The sequence below is a fragment of the Callospermophilus lateralis genome, chromosome 2 (genome assembly GCF_048772815.1).
Source record: "Callospermophilus lateralis isolate mCalLat2 chromosome 2, mCalLat2.hap1, whole genome shotgun sequence".
NCBI lineage: Eukaryota > Metazoa > Chordata > Mammalia > Rodentia > Sciuridae > Callospermophilus > Callospermophilus lateralis.
Window position 1 is genome coordinate 200,928,774 of NC_135306.1, and position 20,158 is coordinate 200,948,931.

Here is a 20,158-nt window from a genome sequence, read left to right on the forward strand (position 1 = left end):
TCCCAGCTCCAGGATGGGCGGGTTCGGCTGGCAGGGGGCGGGCTCGGGCGCCGGGACCCCGCTCGGGCGGCGCCTTGGCCCCGCCCCTCCCCGCCCTCCCTCCGCTTCATTGGCAGCCACGCGCGCGTCGGGGGTTGCCAGGGCGACGGGTCGCTAAGCTGCGAGTCAGTGCGAACTCTAGCCAGTCGGCCTCTGGCAGAGGCAGCGGGGGAGGCCGGAGGGCGGGCGGCTGAGCGCAGCGCTCGGCCCCAGGCGGGCGCCTCCTCCCGGCCCGGCACGGCCCCCCTCCCGGCGCAGGGGCCGGCCGGGGCGGGGGGCCCCTAAGCCGGCGCCGTCCCGGCCCCGTCGGGGCGGCCGAGGGGCGGCCGGGGCGGGGCGATGCCGGGCAGTGGTGGTGGCAGCGGCCCCGGCCGGGGCCCGTGACCATGGGCATCGCGGAGTCTACGCCGGATGAGCTGCCGTCGGACGCCGAGGAGCAGCTGCGCAGCGGCGAGCAACAGTTGGAGTTGAGCGGGCGGCGGCTGCGGCGGCTGCCCAGCGCAGTGTGCGCGCTGAGCCGCCTGCAGAAGCTGTACGTGAGTGGCACCGGGCTGCGCGAGCTGCCCGAGGAGATCGAGGAGCTGCGCGAGCTGCGCATCCTGGCGCTCGACTTCAACAAACTCGAGCGCCTGCCCGACGGCCTGTGTCGCCTGCCGCGCCTCACGCGCCTCTACCTGGGCAGCAACCGGCTGCTGGCACTGCCCGCCGACTTCGCGCAGCTGCAGAGCCTTCGCTGTCTCTGGATCGAGGGCAACTTCCTGCGGCGTTTTCCGCGACCGCTGCTGCGCCTGGTGGCGCTGCAATCGCTGCAGATGGGCGACAACCGGCTGCGCGCGCTGCCCGCGGAGCTGCCGCGCATGACGGGCTTGCGTGGCCTCTGGCTCTACGGTAACCGCTTCGAGGAGTTCCCGCCAGCGCTGCTGCGCATGGGCCGCCTGCATATCCTCGACCTCGACCGCAACCGCCTGGGAGGCTTCCCCGACTTACATCCGTTGCGCGCGCTGCGCGTCTTCTCTTACGACCACAACCCGGTCACCGGACCCCCGCGCGTCGCGGACACGGTCTTCCTTGTGGGCGAAGGCGCCGTGGAGCGCATGGCGGAGCGCGATGAGCCTACGCCGCGGCCGCTCCCCAGGCGCCCGGCTCGGGCCTTTGAGGATGAGGAGGAAGAAGACCTGCTCATAGGCGGCGCTGGCTCCCGGGTCCTGGCGCACCCGGGGGGCAACCTCCGTGCTCTGGAAGGCCCTCCAGGACTGGGCACCTGAACCCCTGCTCTGGGTGGTGGGCTTCGGTCACTCTGGAAGGACGGCCTTCGGAAGACTATGGCTTCCTGGGTCTGTAGGACGGGTGGGAACCTACTTGGGGGCAGTGAAGAAGCCTCTTTGGGCTGGCTGTTGGGCACAGGCAGGCCTGGGGGCCATCTTCAGACACTCCTGGGAATAAGAAGACTGCCCCCTCGTGGATCTGGGCAGTCTTCAGACCAAGAAGTTTGGGCTCTGTCTCCTCCCTGATAGAGCCATTGACAACAAAACAGGTGCCCGTTTCCTCCTGGAACCAGGGTCACCACTGTCCACGCACGAATCATATCAGTCACTGAATCTGGATGCCCAGGGTACCCACCACCCTCCTCCTGGGGTTTGGATCTCCTAGGCCCACCTTTTCTGGTGCCAGAGCTGCTACCTCTGGGGTGAACTGTGAGGGTAGAACAGCCCTTGGGGGGAGGTGCTGCCCAGGTCAGGGCCTGGGAGCCCTGGCCTGTGCCCAAGATAGAAGTAGGAGACAGATTGAGGCTTAAGGCCACAGATGCCCCCACCTCTCACCAGGGCGCCTCATACCTAGCTCCCTCCTCAGGCGCCCTAATATTTGTATGGGGCCAAGAAGGCAGGGCCTCCTCCGCCACCCTTCATTCTGGTCTCTTCTCCCAGCATGTACCTGGACTCTTGCTGGGCAGAGAGAGCTCTCCCTCCCTTTCCCACAGCTTTGAGCCTTCAGCTGTCAAGATTGAAAAGAAGCCACTGTGCCTCCAGGGCCTCCTGCACTGAAGAGAGGGGCTCTGTGCCTGGGAGGCTGCTCCAGGCCTCTCCTGCTGCCTGCACTCTCCATTCCCTTAAATGGGCACAGCCAGTGTGGCTGGCACGGCATGGGGCACGGGATGGGCACTGTGTGCCTCCACTCCGTCACCAGGGACAGCCTCAAGGGGGTGAGGAGAGGGGCCTTGCTCTGCAATTCCCAGGGCCAGCTCTTTCCCATCCAAGCAATAACAGGAGGAGGGGGCCAGGGCCAAGGACACTCAGGGACACTGTCAGGGGCAGTGGCCCCACATGTTAGTGTTTTCTTTAGGAAGAAAAAAAAACTGGCTGTATACATAAATTATATTTCTTGGAGAAAGAATGTGCATTTCCCACATGCCTGTTTATTTATAAGCCCTGGGAGCACCAGGTCCCACTGCCCCCATCCACGTGCCCCAGCTGTGTGTCAGGCCGACCCTGGCAAAAAGTCGTGTCCTGCCTGTCTGGGGAACAAATGCTCAGAAATGTCTTGAGCCATTCAAGGCTGGTTTCCCGTCATCTTGGGTTGTCTTACTTCCTTCTCGGCTCGGCTTGGCTCGCCCCCTCTTTCAGTTCGGCTCTTGGATTTTCTGAAGCTTAATTTTCAGTTTCCTGGTTCTTGGGTGTTTTCCCACCAGCAGGGCTGACCTTTCTGTATTCTCTCAGCCCTGCTCCCCCCTCCTGCTCTGAGACTACACGTCTCCATCGCATCCTCCATTTACCTCTTCCTCTATCTCCTCCATAGTCTTTTTTTTTTTTCTTCTCATTTTTGGCATTTCTCTCTCCCCTCATTGTTCAGGGGGAAAACATTTAAAGAAAGGAAGAAAATTAAAATCTCAAACCTAGAGGCCCATCTCCCATGAGAAGATCCTGCAGGCCTCCATCACCATGGCAACAGGGGCTGATGTCATATGGGGCTAAAAGGTCAGGCCCTGCCCAGCAGGGCTGGCACACTGAGCTGGGCCCTGGTTAAGGAGGAGTCTGGGCCTGGATCTGGAACAGTCAGCTTGCAAGTGAGAGTGACAGCTATGCCGGGACAGAAAGAGGTGGAGAGGTGGGCAAGTTCGGAGGAAGAGGGTCTGGGGCTTGGCTGCAGACCCTGGGAACATTCTGGGGTCTGGGAGGGTGGGGATCACTCAGGTGGGGTAGGAGCTGCAGCTGACCAGGGACTGTCCTCTTGACCTGTAACTGGGGAAATTCCAGTCCTAGTTTTGCTATGACTAAGTGACCTGACTGAAGTCGTGGCCTGGCTGGGCCTCTGTTTCTCCGTCAGTATACAAGGAGCTGGGTTTATTTAGAGCTGAGGCTACAGAACAATACCCCAAACATCCTGGTGTCCATCTACCTTCTTTTCATGCAGAATTAGCCAAGTTTTCTTCCTCTGTTTCCCTGTACTTCCTCCCTGCTGAATCCCCACCCTCTAGGTCAGAGCAAAGACCCTGCGGTGTGTCCGGGGGCGATCACTGGCATACAGAGCCCTCCCTTTTCGCGGGGCATCCTTCTCCATGGCTGTTTGCCGGCCAAATGGGGGCTGCCTGGCTGTTTCTCCCCAGAGCCAGGAGAGTTGTCAGGGCCTGGTGTGCTGTTCTCTTGCTCTCCACAACAGGAGCCAGTTCCTTCTGGAAAGTGAGTCTGGTTAAAGCAGGTGCTGATGCCTGGCTTGAGAGAACTATTGAGGGTCTCCATTTCCACAGAAAATGAGGGAGACCAGGGAATTGAGGGAGTCATTGCAGGGTGCATCCCACCTCCCGCTGGTACGGAGAGAGCACTGTATAAGGAGTCTAGCACCCCTCACCCCACAACTTCCTTTGACATCTACGTTGGTCTCTGGGAAGCAGAGAAAATAGAGAGGTGAAGGGCTAGCTGCATCTGTGGTTCCCCACATTGTCCTGGGGCAGTCAGAGATGGGTGGGGAGCAGGGCATGGAAGCCCCAAAGAGTTGTGTTTATGCAAGGGATGCAGGGGAGAGGCCAAGGGCATTTGGTGGTCAGAGCAGGAAGGAAGGCTGTGGGAACTGAGATGAGAAAAGAGCAGGGGAGGTGGTGGCCACGGGGCCAGAAGGGTAAGTGACTTGCCCATCAACAGATGTGTGGACTCCCAACCCAGTGCTCACTCCACACCACTAAGGGCTGCTCTGCCCTTGATTGGCATCAGGTCTTTGAGTGGAATGGATGAGAATTCCAGCCCGTCGCCACCCTCCCTACCCCTGCCACTGTGCCCAAGCCTTCAGACAAGCAGAACAGGGAGATGAGGGGCAGGGAGGATCCTTTCCCTGCTTCCCCCACCCCCAGGGGCTTGGGATAGGGGGACGAACAGGTACCTGGGAGCCAGGGGTCCTGCCTCTAATGCTACCAGCAGGTTTTTTTCAACTGTTTGTTCCAAAGCTTCCTCAAGACACCCGGGCACTGTTGTTCTGAAGACGAACATTTATTAGCACACCCAGGCGTGCCACATAGAACATGTGTTCAGACAGGGATCTCTGCCCAGGGGGCGCACAATCTAAACAAGACACAACACACACGCACATAGGCACATACATGCACGCACACACATGCGGGGACAGAGACATGGGGAGTGCAGTGTCTTCACGAGAAACGAGTTCAGGGGAGCCACGGGTCGAGGTCCTTCTGGCTGCCTTTGTGGGGGAGGGGGAGGGGAGTAGGACAGGGTCTTCCAGGAAGCACTGGTCGACTAGGAGGGTCTTGCAGGAGAAAGAAAACACTAGAGAGCAGCGGTTCCAGGCACAGGGAGGGGTGGGCGGGTCGCTCAGAGCAGGCGGATGAAGACAGATCGAATGAAGTGAAAGCGGTACTTGCACATGTACCAAAGAAGTGGAAGGCCGGACAGACAGTCCAGGGAAGAGGCCCTGAGCCATGGTTGGGGCTGAGCAGACTCCCACGGGGCTGTTCTCTGAGAGCCCCAATAGAAGCTCCTTCGCCAAGGGAGTGCCCCTGAGGCTACTTACCTGACCCCAGGGCTCCCTCCAACCTCTGAAACAGAGTTCTGAATCCAAAGAAAAAAAACACTTTTTTTTTTCTTTCTTTCTTTGTGGTGCTGGAGGTGGAGCCCAGGGCCTCCTGTGCTAGGCAATCTCTACACCTGAGCTACATCCCCAGCCCACAACCAGCTTGAAAAAGGAACATTAAAACCAGGTTGTAGGAAATGGAGGGGGCAGAAAGGGAGAAGGTGGGCAGCTTTGGTGGAGGAACTTTAGTGCAGCTCAGGAAGGCGGCTGCCAGCCCCAGGAGCTGGGGAGCAGGAAGTGTGTGGCCCCCTATAATCCAGAGTGGGGCAGGGGCCAGCAGGTGGACACGAGACCAGAGATGCCAGCATTCCTTTTGTCCTATGTCTGAAACAGATGTAATGCCTCCCTTCTGAAGTCCCCTGAGAACTAGCAGGCCTGCTGCCCCTGGGCGCTGTAGGGAGGCTGGGATTATTGCTTCTGAACTCCGACAGCAGAGGGAGGAAATCGTTGCGCAGGGCCACGCAGGCTGGCGTGAGATAGGACCGCCCTTCCCAGGCTCCTCGGCTGGGACTTGCTGTGGGCTCTCTTGAGTCGGAGAGATTTTTCTAATCCTAAATAATTAAACTAGAGAAAATGGTGGAGAGAGGCCACAGGTCTAACCAACAGACCCAGAGCTCTCCGTCCTTTACCCTGCAGGAATCAGGAAGGGGACACTGGACCGGAAACCACAGCAGCTTCTTAGGTGGTAGTGGAAGGTGAAGGGTCCCGCTTTGGTTTTCTGACCTACTTTGGAGGAGAGCAAGCCTCCCTTGGGAACTGAGGGAGGGGATGTCCAGTGGGGTGGGTAATCAAGGGGCACCCCTGAGGCCTATAGGAGACTCCTCTCCCAATAAGCCTCCCACCTGATATGGGAGATGGAGCTGCCTTTGCTTCTGAGGCAGCTGGTCGGGTCATAGTCTGGATCTGAAGATGGGTGGGCAGCTCAGGAAGGGCCAGGTCACCAGTGAAGTCCCAGAGGTGACAAGCTGAGGAGGAGAGACTCAGCCCCAGGCTCCCCATCCCCTCACCCAGCTGCTTCTCCCTGGGGAGGGAACAGGCTGGGACCCACAGAGGAAAGAGCCAAGGCCCTGCTTTTTCACGATCCTTTATTAATCAGAACAGGCCTTGCCACAAAAAGCAGGGCCGGTTCCCACAAAAATATGATTTTGCAAAGAGGAAATCTTGCTGGCTTAGAGGGTGCGTGTGGTGGAAAAATTTTGTATGTTTTTTTTTTTTCTTCTCCAGTTTTTTCTTCATTTCTCTTTGCTGCAAAATTTTTTTTTTTTTTTTGTGGAAGTGGGTTTTTGTTTTATTTTTTATAAAACACTTGCGCTCAAGGACTCAAACACAATACAAACAGCGGCCACCAATCTCCACCCCTGGGGCCCCAGCTGAGCTGGGCATCCCCCCTTGGCTTTGTTGTGGCTGTATTCCTTTGTCCCTTGCCTGGCCTCTGGTGCCTGAAGGCAGGTGTGGGGGTCCTGGGGCAGGTAGAATTTGTACAGCAGTTACAGTGGGAGAGATGGTCACAAGAAAGGAACAAGGTAACAATTAAGTCTAGGGTGCCCACAAAGGTGGTATAGATGACACTGAGGGGGGCTGGAACACAGTGAAGAGACAGTCGGCCCTGGAGGCCTCGCTGTCCCTGGAGGCTCTGTGGGGGAAGGGCAGGTGGGCCTTGCTCTCAGCCTGCGGTAATAATACTTTGCTCCCGGGTAGCACCTTCAGAGTCCTCCTGCTTTGACCCCCAGATCAGGTGACGGCCTCACAACCTCCCCATGAGGTAGGTGAAGTATTATTACCATCATTTTACAGATAGGGAAACTGAGGCCCAGGGAGTGTGGGTGACTTGCCCAGGATCCTGGGACGGCGGCAGGGCTCTGGTGCCCTCCCCCGCCCTCAAGTTCCCCCATTCCTTGCTCTCTGATCGCCCTAGACTGTCTTGTCTCCACCCCAGGTCACCTGCTGCCTCTCGTGCCAGCCCACCTGGCCCTCAGACCACCACTTGCAGACCCTCGCCGGCTTCCGGGAGCGAGCCCCAGCGGCCCGGGGTGGCGGTGGCGGTGGGGTGTTGGGGAACCCAGGCGGGGGCACCTGCGTGCCCGCATGGGGTCCAGCTGAGAGCCGACTCCGCAGGGGAAGCGCTCTGCGTGTGATTGGCTGAGAGTTCCGTGGGCGGGGCTCGGGCACGGGACGCGGTTGCTTCACCGCCTCGGAGTGAACTGGGTACCGAGGGCTCAGGCCGGCCAGGGGCCCTGGGTGGGGCTCGTTGCCTCGCCGCCTCCCGCCACTCGCCACTCGGGGTGGTGCATTGGAAACCCGGCGGATCCGAGGGAGGGGTGGAGATTTGCTAAGTCCCTCGGCCTCTCGAGACTTCTGCCTTCCTACTTCCACACAGCCTCCAGGGACCCTGCTGGGGACTGCTCCCCAAAACCGACCTGTTGGGGCAGACCCCATTTAAAGCAAAGCTAGACTAGAGGGACATTTGGATTTACAAGGAATGTGGGCGACTATTTGCTTTACATTATTAGCATTCTTCACTCTATAAAACGGTTCACCTACTAAGTATGATAGTCCTCCGGATCCCAGGGGCAGGGACGGGGTGGGGGCGGTGGTGGTGGGGTACATTTTGACATGGGCAAAAGGTGGCCTGACTATGGCGTAGAAGGAACGCTCAAGGGGAAGCCCGCGGAAGGAAAGTGGCTCCCGAACGTCTATGCTTTCACTGTGCTCTAGATGTGGGGACCCTGTGCGAACTCTCCCAGGGGTGCCAGGCCCATCCTGGGTAGAACTGTCGTGCAGGACCGTGACCACAGACGTGGTGTTCTGGCGCCACCTGGCGGTGCGTTCTGCGAATGTCCGGCCCAGGCACGTGGAACCCCAGGATTTGAAACTGTCACCAGCTGGGTCTTGTATCAATACCCGGCCAGCGAAGGGATGAGAGGGCTTAAGCAGGGATCATTGTGAAATCTGCTGTCTCCAAGGAGAAGCCGGGTCTAGTCTCAGCAATAGCTGGGGAGGAGAAACCACAGCTTCTTTGTGTGGGGAAGCCTCAGAATTCCTGGAATGGTCCCTGCTTGTTTGCCTGTGGCGGTGGGAGGGCCAGAAAGAGCTCTTCTGGAGGCCCAGGGAGGGGGGGGGGAAGGTGAGAAGACAGGTGATGGAAGATCAGAAACGACCCAGAGGACGGGGAAGGAAAGGGAAGGTGTCCACGCACCAGGGGGGTTGAGGGGTCGGGGAGTGAGGAGGGGGCCGGGTCTGCACAGGCAGGGAGGGAGGAGGAAGGGCAGGGCAGCTGAGAGCATGGAGCCAGGTTCCAATTTGGCTGGAATCCGAGACTGGAGGGAGGGGGGAGTCTGGGTTAAAGGTGTTGGGGAAGAGCTAGTGGGGGATTGGGACCCCTGAGCAAGAGGGGAGCAGGTGCATCCTGGCGAAACGCTGTGCACACAAGAGGTGCCTAAAAGTTGTGAACGGATGTCCGAGAGATGAAGTCACTGGAGGATTCTGAGCAGAGGAGGTCCCTGAGGGGACAGGGTGAGGAGAGGGGGATGGCAAATGGGCAGCTGCCTGTCTGCCCCTCTCCCCTCCTCCACTGGCCCTGACCCCAGCCTAGACCTCTCCAGGCCTCCAGCCCCACCCTGCCTTCACGAAAGCTTGCTTTCCCACAGTCTCAGCACTGCTGGCCCCAGGGGGACAGGGGGCAAGCGCCCCCACCTTTCTCTCTCTCACACACACAGACACACACACACAGTGGACACAACACAAGTACACAGGGCCCGGGCTCCAGGACCCAGGAGCGGGCCATACACTACCCTTGGCATGCAGGGCCCAGGCGGCACCTGAAACTGCCCTGGGGGGGGGCTGCCTTGGCTGAGCCAGGGCCAAACGCCCCGGCTCCAGTCTCTGGGGCCCGCGACCACGGCTATAGGAGGGGCGGCTTCTCTCCACTCCAGGCACTGCCTTAAAGAAAACGGGGGACCATGCCCACCTGGCGGGCTTCTGGAGGGATCTGCCCGTCTGCCCGGCTGGCTTTCGAGCTCTCCCCCACTTCTTTAGTATCAGCAAGTCAGGAAGGAAAGGGGCAAAGCAGGAAAATGGCTCCCAGAGCCCCGCCCTGAGCTGGACTGGTGCAGGGTGGGGCTGGTGCTTCCGGGACCCCTCCCCGGCTGAGCCCTCAGGGTCCTCCCCTCACCCGTGGCGGCACAGGGGCAGGCCAGGCATTGTGCATAAAGTGGTGAGGGCATGATGGGGACCTGGGCCTCTGCCCCCTGGGCCTCCCGTGGCTCCACTCAGGCCTTGAGCTGGTGCCACTGGGCCACAGGCTGCCGGGGACGGGCAATCATGTCCTTCCAGTGCTTCACCTCCCCTGGCCCACTCTTCCAGGACAGGTAGATCTGGGGAGAAAGGGAGGAAGATGCATTAGGCCCGTCTCAGGCTCTAACTCCTCCCCCACCAGCGGGGACACCCCAGGCCCTAGTGCCAACCAACCCCACAGAAGATGTCCTTGGTTGGGCTCCACCTCAGGAGCCCGGGCCTGCCTGGCCCTTTGAAATCAGCCTGTGGCCCATTTTGCAGTGGAGGGGGCGAAGGCGGCAGTGGAGGCCGTCTGTGTCCATGGCCTTCCCTGCCCTCTGACTGCAGGCGCTCCCACCTCCTGCGGACCTACATGCCAGGCACTGAGCTCGGGCTCTGTATCTGTAGATCGCCGCGTCCTTATAGCTAGGAGCAAGGCACAATTACATTTCCAGCCTCACAGTCACAGGGGTTTAAAGTGCTGCAGAGGGGTTTAAATGCAGGTCTTGGGGCCTAGACTCCCAGCCCCATCCTGCCCAGCCGCTGTGTTAGGGCCTTCACATCTTGTGGGGCTGTGTGTGGGGATCTCCAGAACCCCCAGGGCACACCCAGCTGACCACAGCCTGCAGAGTGCACTGTTCAGAGTGCGGGGAAAAGGCGTGGGTGCTATAGGACACCTGCTCAGCACCCCTCAAGGGTGTCAAGATCCCAGACAAGAAAGGAAGACTGAGAAACTGTCAGAGGAGACCAGGGACATGACGACTCAGTGCCATGTGACACCCTGAACTAGATCCTAGAACTGGTAAAATACAAAGTCTGAATTTTAGTTCCTCGTAAGATCCTCAGGCTGTGAGGAGTGTAGTCTCTTCATGTGACAGACTGACAATGGGGAGTAGGGGCAAGGGGGACATGGGACCTATCAGTACCACCTCTGCTACTTTTCTAAAAATCTAAAACTATTCAAATAAAAAGTATTTTAAGTGTTGGGGGAGGGGGAAGAGCAGGGCATGGTGAGGCATGCCTGTAACGCCAGCGACTTGGGAGGCTGAGGCAGGAGGATCAAAAGTTTAAGGCCAACCTGGGCAACTCAGCAAGATCCTATTATACAATAAAATAAAAGAGGACTGGGGATGTAGCTCAGTGGTAGAGCACTGGGTTCAAGTTCTGAGGGGGGGGGTGGGTGGGGAGGGAGAGAAAGGGAAAGAGAAGAGGGAAGGGAGAAAGAAGAGAAAGGGTTAAAAAAAAAAGATGGGGGCGAACCCCAGCTCTGCCACATACGGTGGCGAGGCCTCCCTGAGTGTTGATGGCGGCTGCCTTGTACACAGTTTGAGATGGTGAGTGTCGCGGCTCCGTGGGCACGTGGGGCATAGTAAACCCTCTCAGTGGTGGGTTCTGTCTCTGAAGCCGGCTGGCTGTTCACTCCCAGAGGGTCACAGAGCTTGGGGGCCACACTGGGAAAGGTCCTCATTTGCAACCTCCGTCCAGCGTGATGCCCACAGCCTTGAGCTATGCTGTACCCATAAGAGGGCAGGTTCCTGGCTTCCGAGGGCTGAGCAGGGGCTGGAACTCAGAGGGTTGCCAAAACTCCCCAGGCCAGAGCAAGAACAGGTCCGGGGCTGGGGACACAGCTCAGCTGGTAGAGGGCTTGCTTGGCATGCACCAGGCCCTGGGTTCAGTCCCCAGCACCACCACACGCACACAAAAGAACAGCTCTGCCTCTGCCTGGGTTCAGTAACAGAAAGTAGGCCCATTGCAAAAGGACCTGCCATTGGTATCTAAGGAACACCCAGTTCCCAAAGGTGAAGCTTCAGAAAAACCTAGAAACAGATATGGTTTACATGTCCCTTGGCCTGAGCTGGGCCTGGGAGGCTCAGCAGGCCCTGCCCAGATGTTGGAATATGGGTGGCACTGTCCTGTGACAAGTTGGCTGGTCATGCTCCCTGAGCCAGATTATGGCAGGCAGGGCCAGCTCTCGCCTCTGTGAGGCCAGACTGCCTCCCGCACCTCCAAGAGCACAGCTGCGTTCTCCATCCCTAGCTGAGGGTTGCGCCCAGCTCAGCCCCCTTCCCTGCCCCTTCTGAGCTGACTTCTGGGCCCACCCTGTCAACCCCGAACCACATACACACACAAGGACATCCTTCCCTGTTTTCCCCAAACAAGGCAATGGCCCAGACAATCTGTTTCACCCTCGCTCACGCTTCCTGTCCTGGTCACTGGCTCCCCCCTCAGCTCCTGGACAAAATGCACAAGGCCTGAGTAGGGGGTGCATCTTCAAAGATGACTTTTATCCTAGCAGCAGCTACAGGTATGCTCCAAGTACTGTGCTAAGCCCTGGCCTGGGCATCTCATTTAGTTCCCCCAGCGCACTGTGTGGTTAGGAGAATTAAGTGAGAGGAGAAAACGAGGCTCAGAGAGGTGCCGCCTGCTAACGGTGGAGCTGGAGGGCTGGGGGTAGGTCTCCCTGCACCAGGCCCTGGGTTTGATCCCCAGCAAAACCAGAACAAGTGGTGGGGCTGGGCACTGGGCTCAGGCAGGCTGGCTTCTGAGCCCACCCTGTCCACACTGAGCCACATACAAACACAAGGACAGTCATTTCAAAATAGAAAAGTGGATGGGTTTATACCATAGAATCACCTCCTAGAAAAACTCAAGGCCAGGAATGGATTTGTGGATTAGCAGGCGGGAGGAGAAGGTCACCTTCTATAGGGAGGACCTCTACATATCTTGGGCAATTCTTCTCTCATCCTGGAAAGTCCTGCAGCCCCATCTTATAGGTAAGAACCCTGAAGCTCAGAGAGGGCAAGTGGTTTGCTCAAGGTCACCCAGCTGATAGTGGGCAGATCAGGTGGGACCTGAGGTTAGGTCTTTGGAGTCTGATGGTAGCTCTCGAAACTGGCCCACACAGCTTGTCCTCTGAAGATGGCCCCTCAGAGCAGTCGGGGGCCATTTCCTTGCCACTCCCTTCTTTCCCTCCCTCCCAGGGGTCTGACCTGAGCTGAGTGAGCCCCAGGAAGATGCCTGGGGGGGGGTACCTCAGGAAGGTCCCATCTGATGCCCTCATTTTCCCCTGAGGTGGGAAGGACTGCCCCACTCTGGTGTCCAGCCTGCTGGGGGCCGGCTGGGTGCGCCCCACTGCCGGGCCTACCTTGCCGATGACGTCGTTGCGGCTGAGCTTGTCCTTGTCCATGACGGTGATGACGATGGTCGTCTCCCTCAGCTTCTCCGTGGGGATGTCGAAGGCGAAGGACTCGTTGAAGATGGGGTTCAAGTTCCTCTTCATGGTCACCGTCTTCTTTTTCTCCACCCGCTTGTCTTTGTACATCAGCCACACCTTCACGTAGGGGTCTGGGGAAGGGAGGGAGGGTTAGAGGGACAGCGTGGGGGGACCCCTAGGACCCCCTCCTCCTGCCATGTGTGGAAGCCAAGGCGGGGGGCGGCTGTGTGCTTCCCCCCCAGGGCGAGGCCCAAGGCAGGATCCGGGGGAATCAGCAGATCAGTTGGGAGAGTCAGAGGGGAGCCTGGCTGTCAGCCACCCAGAGCCACCTGCTAACATCCACGAGGAAACCCAGCCCCAGAGGGGCCAGGGGCAGCCCGAGCTCAGAGACAAGTAGCACCAGGATTTGAACCCAGGCCTCCCCAATAGAACAACAGTCCCGTTCTTCCCGAATCCATAAAGGACAGGGTCCGAGATGTTGCTGTCCCTTAGGATCACCCAAAGGGGACCCCCCACGTCTCTAGGGTAGAGGAGCTGGGACCGGAATGGAGGTGTGGGGGTCAGGGAGGAGGGCCGGCGGCGTCCCGAGTCAGAGCCTCCCCTGGCCCGCCCGCCTCCTGCCTCCAGGAGCCCCAGCACCTGATGTGCCCCCGATGTCCATGGCTTTGAGGTTCCGGGCTTTGATGATGTTCACGATGATGGAGTTGGCAGAGGGGTTGTAGCAGAGAGACAGCAGCAGCTCCCCTCGGCTCCCCTGGGAGGGACCGGTGAGGGATGAGGCTGGGCCACGGGGAGGGAGGGGCACGGGGCTCCCCTCCCCCGACCTCAGGGCCCCTCTGGCCTGACCTGGCACCCACCCCTCTGTCTGCCACTGTTGTCACACTGTGTCCCCTCCTCTGGCAGGTCTCTACACCCCTGCCCCCAGAGTCCCCTCTTCCTGAACAGAGCCCCAGGTTCTTTCCCACAGCTCAGCAAGTCACTGAGGGCTGAGGGACAGTGCTCGGACCTCCTTGGGGACTGCCCGCCTGCACCCCTCTCCAAGCCCAGCTGGCATTCCTACGGCTGAGGTGGACTAGGGTGGACCTGCCAGCCAGAGGCCCATGGGGGAGGCCTTACACTCCCATCGCTGCATGGCTTCAGATCCTTCCAGAAGGTCTGCATCTGGGTCAGGTCCACCTTGTTGAGGGGGATGGACACCTCCCCGATGGGGTCATTACGGCTGAAACGGTCGTAGTCCAGGACTTGGAGGTAGAGGACCCTCTGTACCACCTTCTCGTAGGGAAAACCTGAGGGACAGACGTGAGGTGAAGGGGGGACAGCAGGCAACACCTGGGCGCAGTCAGGGCTTTCCGAAGTGCTAGTAAGAGCTGCCACCGGCCATGTGAACCCCTCATGGGTTCCCCTTTGTTGGAGTGTCTTGTCCATTTTACAGATGAGGAAACTGAGGCTCCGATGGCTTAAATTACCTGTCCAAAGTCCCCTGGCTTACAAACAGCAGAAGTGGGGCATCCATTCAGTTACCATGTGTCCATCCCAGTGATGGGCGTCTCTGAGCTGCCACTGCCAATCATCCTGAGGCAAGTCTGGGCAAGTGGCTCTGTCTGAGGCAGACCAGGCTGCCAGCAAGTCCCCTGGGGGACCGGGGTTGGGGGTGGAGAAGCAGGAATGGACTGGTGCCCTGGGACACTCCTTCCCCTTCCAAGGTGGCCTGTCCTTCCGTTCTTCCTGAGCAGATCCTGCAGCCCTCCCCTCCTCCGCGCCACCTCCCCTGTCCAGCCACCTCTTGCCTAGACAGCCGCAAGAGTCTCCAGATGGCTCCCCCCACGTCCACACTTCCTCCGGGACCATTCTCAACGCAGTGGCCGGAGTGATCTTTTAAAAATAGCAGCACATCACAGCACTCTCCTGCTCGGAGCCTTTCAATGGTTGCCGGTGCACTTAGAATAAAAGCTGGGCACCCTACCTTGGCTTCGAGTCCTGCCACAATTTGGCAGCTCCTGCTCGTCTCCTGACCACTCAACAATGACAGGCTGCAGCCTCCTTCCTGGTCCTCTTCCTGCCTGGCCCCCACCGCGCCCGCTGCCTTACTCCCATCCTTCAGGCCTTAGCTCTGTCCTGACTTCGCAGCTGGGTGGGACGCCTGGGTACACGGGCGGGCGCTCTCCTTTCCGCCAGCTGTGAGAGGTTTAGTCGTCTGACTCGCTCGCTAGGCTGGGCTGGGATTCCCAGAAAGGCATCCCTGTGATCGCCCACCAGACCCTGGCATCTAACACCATTTCTGGCACATAGTAGGCACTTGTGAAGAGGATAAATAATTGAACAGATGAATAAGTGCCAGGGGAATAAATGGTCTGCTGGAGCAGCAGGAAGGTGCTGGGGTGCGCAGAGGAGCTGAGGTGCAGGAGGTGGGCGGGAGGGGGAGGGGAGAAGGAGCCACAGGAAGACAGGAGCCAGGAGTCAGTGTCCCCCCCCTCCCCCGGAGGCTTAGAGGTGGGGCTGGCCTTGGGGATGAAGGGCACAGGCCACCCTGGACGCCTGGGGGGCTGAGGTCCTGAATGAGGGGTGAGCAGGAAGGAGAGGGCACCTAGTCCGCAGCCTGACTGGTGGAGAAGCTGCAGGGAAGAGCTCTGGAGGGTTCCAGCACCTTCACGCAGAAACAGCAGAGGCCCAGAGAGGCACTGGCAGGAGCAGGGACAGGAAACCCTCTGAAGTCATTACAGAGTCCCTGTCCTCCTGTTAAGGGGGACTGGGTCTTGCTCATCTTGGAGGACCTGAGGGATCTTGCCCAGGTGGCCCTCGGCATCTGTTCAGGTGAATGCATGGGGACAAGTGTTCTGGGGACGCTGGCAGCACCACCAGCTCTGCACACCTGGGTCCGCTCTCTTCAACACCAGAGGAGGCGGGCTGTTCTCCGGCACACTCCTGCTCTTTCTCCAGGACCCACCTTGAATGGCCCCTCTTTGGGGAAATCGACACCGCCAAGGGAAGCCCATACCGGGTTCCTGCAGCGGCTGACATGCTGGGTGTGGCTCGAGTCTCCACCCCTCTGTGTCCTCCATTAGATCAGTGACGTCTCCAGGGCCACCACAGGCCTCGTCCTTTTCTGAGCTCCCAGTCCCCATTTCATCATTGACACTGGGTACGTTTGTGGAAGGGATGGGGGGGCCGTGGCTCTCTCCATCGTCCTCGCCCTATCAGCTGGCCACATATCCCTCCAGACGGCCAAACCTCTGGCTAGTTGTACCATCTCAAGTGGACCCCGTGCTGAACAGGGAGGAGGGGACCTGGAAACACCTGAGCTCACCCTCACTTACTTCGTGGGTGAACCGAGGGCCATCTTGCAGATCTGGAGGGGGCCGAAAGACCTGGACACCAATTGGGGAGGAGTCCCTGCAGGTTCTGGAAATCAGGGGATCGGACAGTGGGAGCCATAGGGGTTTATTCTCATGGGTTGAACCAGGCTCCTGGGAGAGTTATGGCCTCTCTAAGGGCGGGGGGGGGGGGGCGGGCGCTGGGGTAGAAACTGCTCCTGAGCACGCAGCCGGCCTGGTGGCATTGATGCCACCAGGTTTCAGGAGAGAGGAAGGACTTTTGCCTCAGTGGCCTCCTGGAGCCAGAGGACAAGGCTCAGAGTCTTTACTCTTGTCCTAGGTTGGGGAGGGGGAAGGAAGGGGTCAGAGACCAGCAACAGAATGTGTTTAACAAACAGCTATCAGCATTTTCTGAGTGGAGGGCCCGGTTCTGAGTGCTTTTCACACTTTAGTAATTTGTTTAATACTCGCCCTTATTATCTCTTTTACAAATGAGGAGACCAGGTACAGAGATGTTTAGGAAATTACCCAGGGCACACAGCTAGTAAGTGGAAGAGCTGGGATCCAAACCCAAACAGTCCGGGCCAGGCCTGAGCTCTTAAGTATTGCACTCTGGGTGCCCCGGGACTCACCATCTCTGAATGCTGTGGGTGCCTCCTGCCTGTCCAGCCCTCCCGAGGATGAGGCCCTCCTTGGCCTCTGGGTGTGAAGCTGGCTCCTTCTAGCTCCCGAGACCTGACCCAGCTACACACAAAATGCATCAGGTTGACTGGGCCGAGACAGGCGCCTTACACGCACATACGTATCTGTCCATGTGCACACACGTGTGCACACACGTATACCGGCTTGCCCGTGCTCGTGCACCTGTGTGCCCCCAAGTGTGCCTATGCGCCTGTGCCCGTGGCCACGTGGGCGGTGGGGTGGGGAGGAGGGGGCAGTGGGGAGGGGCGCCGGTCTCACCTTCAAAGAGGAAGGTCTCGTTCCAGTGGGGGTTCAGGTTCTTCCGCTTCACCTTGGTCTCCAGCTTGTGCTTCTTGTCCGGCAGCAGGTAGATCTTGACGAAGGGGTCGCTGGTGCCGCTGAAGTCCTTGGCTGGCAGCTCCTGGGCTTTCATGATCTTCACGGTGAGCGTGGACTCCTGGAAGTTGTAGCCGACGCTGAACTGGATCCTGCCCAGGTTCTCTCGGCTGCAGCCCTCATGGGCCTCGTCCTCCTCGGAGCCTGGGGACAGCTGGGGGCGGGCGAGAGGCAGCAGGTTGGGGAGGGCTCTGCTCCCCGGGGCCACCTGCAACCCAGCATGGCTGAGAGGCCTTGCTGTGCTGGAGGCGGGTCCCGCTGCCACAGCTGCTCTTTCCTGCTGGCCACCACACGTGGGGCTGGCTGGAGGTGGTGGCCCAGCCCGTACTCCTGGCCGGAGGAGGTTCAGGCCAGGAGCAAGTACCTTGACCAAGGTCTCTCAGGGAGAGAGGGAGGCGGATCCAGGAACGGCCCCCTCTTCTGAGCCCTCTCCCACCTCCTGTCACAGTCCTGGGTCAACCCACTCCGAGTGCTGGCCACCACAGCGGCCCTCATCTCCCCAGGTCGGGATGCCTCTGCCTTGGGCGTGCGGGTCCCTGGGTCCCCTCCACTCTCCCTCCTTCCCTAGCCCTGTGGGCCCTGTGGACATGCTGACCCAAGCCTGGGCTGCAAAACAGGTGGGAGGCTGCTCATAGCTTCAAGAGTTTAGCACGGTGTTTCTGATGAAGGCGACTCTCTGGGGTGCAGGGGGTGATGCAATTTACTAAATGAGAAAGGCAAGCGTTCCGCGGGCGATGTCTATTTGTGTGAGGCAGCGTCACCAGGGAAATGAAGAATACAGATCTGCCCCTCCCTGTCCCCAGGGAGTCTGATTGGATCAGGCTGGGGTGGGCCCTGGCACCGATACTGTCTCCAAAGTGCCTCAGATGGCTGCACTGTTGCCGGGCTCAGGATCACTGGAGGGGACTGCACCTGCACCCGGTGCCCACTCTCAGGGCGGGCGCTTGGCGGCCAGGGACTCAATAGGAAGTCCTGGGGAGGGTGATTCCCACCCGACATGGGAAAGTAGGCAGCAGCTGGGGGGTCTCCCTGTCCAGGGTCTGAAGTGTGGCTACACAGAGGGGGCATCTGGGCAGGCTTGAAACCCTGCCACTTCCAGCTGCTGGGGTCTAGACCCATCAGGTCCACTGGCCCCCCTCCCTGCCTCTGCCGATTAGATGGGAGCCAGGAATTGGACCCGGGGTGCCACCGTTCAGACAAAGCTACAGTGGCTATCTCTTCTCCCCCACGGAAACCTCCACATCCCCTCCTTCCTCCTAGAGTGGCGGCCACGGGCTCTGAAGTGCTCCATGATACAGGTAATAGTAATGCAGATAGGGTGCACCTACCATGACAGACGACTCTTAATCACCTTCTTACTGCCGGGCCAGGCAGTTGTCACCGCTCTCTAGCTGAGGAGACTGGCTCAGAGAGGTTAAGTCACATGTCCAAGATGGCACAGCAGTATGAGCCCTTTCTGACTTGAAGGCCTGCTCCTTCCACCAGAGCAGGCCCACACCCCAGGGTGATAGGAGACTCCCCCCAGCCAGCAAAGCCTTCCCTGTGCCAGGTGAGAAGCATCCCGATCACAAAGAATGATGGTCACTACTGCTATGGATCAGCTGCCTGCCACCCCTGCCCTGTGCCAGGTGTCCCGCCCTCAATCCTTACTCCCAACGAGGCAGGCACAACTGTGTTTCAGTTTGGGTTTGGAGCACAGAGAGGTTGGGTAACTTGTCTCAAGCCACCTTGCCTGAATGGTGAAGCGGAACCTGCACCCAGGTGGCGCCCAGGTGTTCTGAGCACCCGGCACCTGGCTCTGGGTCCCACACCCAGACCTGGGGCTTTACCCCTGGGGGCAGGGGTGCCAAGCGGCCTTTGCTGGTCTTCCTCACAGTGGAAGCCTGGGCCCTTGGTTGACCAGATAGCCCTGGAGCTCCAGCCCAGGCCCTCTGAGGACACGGCCACCTGACCCAGGGTCGGCTCACGGAGTCCCCTTCACCTTGAACCTCTGCTTCTGCAGAACGGATGCCACGGGACCTAGTTTGTGAGGTTCCTGGGAGGTTTAGATGGGTCCATGTTCCTTCCACAGTCCTCCTCTGTAGCCTGGTCCCCTGGCCCAGGCAGCAAGAGCCTGGGACATCACATGGGTAGGCAGGGCCAGCAGGGCCACTCACCTTCCCCTTCCCTTCTAAAGTTGGGGTGCAGTCGTGGGTGACTAGCTGAGGTCCTCTGGCCACTTGGCTCTTTGCTCCCCAAGAGGGTGGTCTAGAGGAGTCCTAGGTGGCTTTCACATCAGAAAGTGCTCACTCCCAGCTTCCTAAGCCACAGCCCTGAGCCCTAAAGAGCTATCTTCCTGGCACCCAGGCTGGCCACCCCACCCCAGCCCCTGGGAGGTGCTGCCTGAGCCCCTTCCCCAGTAGTTAACCCCCCAGGCCACCCAGCCAGGCCCTGTGCCAGGGCATGGGCACCTCAGATGTCAGGGTGGTCTTGACACCCTCCCCTGCCCCTCTGCTGGTCGGCTCTGGGTGCCTGTCTCCTGTCTCCTGAGTGCAAGACTCTGCAGGTTGAAGTCACAGGGACTTGCTCTCCTGCTTATCTTCACAGTCACTGTTGATGCCCATGACCTGGCGCTGGCATAAGACTGGGCAATCAGACTCTGCCCTCCCACCTCTGGGCATCTGCCGAGCACAAGAGGGAGATGGGCCTGCACTTCCTTCCGCTGCCACGCCTGTGGGCTCCTCCCTGAAGGCAGCAAGGGGCAGGCAAGCTGGCTGGGAAAGGGCTGTCCCTTCTGGGAACCTGGCTACTGGAAAATGTAACCAATTACTGGGCTGTGGTAGAGGCAGGTGGGCTGTGGCAAGGGGTGTCCAAAGCAGAGGATGACCAGGGCTGTGGGAATAGGTAGGGGAGACAGGAGGGAGACGGTGCAGGGCCAGGCCTGTGGGAGACTGTGGCTGGCGAGAGATGGGGGTCCAGAAGCCACCGGATCTGGGATGGGAAAGTTCTGATGCCCTAGCCTGGGTCCAACAGAAACGTGGACCCTCTAGCCCTCTAGAGCCCACTGACTGGAAGTCGGCCTCTTACCAAGGTGGCTTGCGGTCTGTGTGCACATGGGAACTTGGGAAATGCCAGGCTAGCAAGGGGCAGCGGGGGTGGCTGGTTAGAGCTGGCTGCAACCCTAAACGGCAGA

At 59.4% G+C, this 20,158-nt stretch overlaps 2 protein-coding genes across 4 annotated transcripts in view; one reads left to right on the forward strand and one right to left on the reverse strand.

Moving 5' to 3' along the window:
* The first annotated feature begins 425 nt into the window (after positions 1–425).
* Lrrc10b (leucine rich repeat containing 10B) lies at positions 426–1,304 on the forward strand. Its single transcript, XM_076844678.2, has one exon. It carries the CDS (start codon positions 426–428, stop codon positions 1,302–1,304), a length of 879 nt encoding a protein of 292 aa, XP_076700793.1.
* A 4,955-nt stretch (positions 1,305–6,259) lies between these two features.
* Positions 6,260–20,158, reverse strand: part of Syt7 (synaptotagmin 7) — a 59,197-nt gene continuing 45,298 nt past the window's right edge. For all 3 annotated transcript variants that reach the window (XM_076844681.2, XM_076844680.2, XM_076844679.2), the window contains 5 exons: positions 16,870–17,140; positions 13,715–13,884; positions 13,238–13,352; positions 12,530–12,729; positions 6,260–9,485 (listed from right to left, as the gene is read on the reverse strand). In XM_076844681.2, coding sequence (XP_076700796.1) covers positions 9,381–9,485; positions 12,530–12,729; positions 13,238–13,352; positions 13,715–13,884; positions 16,870–17,140 — 861 coding nt within the window. In that variant the 3' untranslated portion in view covers positions 6,260–9,380. The remainder of the gene's footprint in view (positions 9,486–12,529; positions 12,730–13,237; positions 13,353–13,714; positions 13,885–16,869; positions 17,141–20,158) is intronic.

Bases quoted from the DNA above. Each gene is read 5' to 3' on its own strand.
- Lrrc10b (XM_076844678.2), top strand. From the start codon at position 426: ATGGGCATCGCGGAGTCTACGCCGGATGAGCTGCCGTCGGACGCCGAG.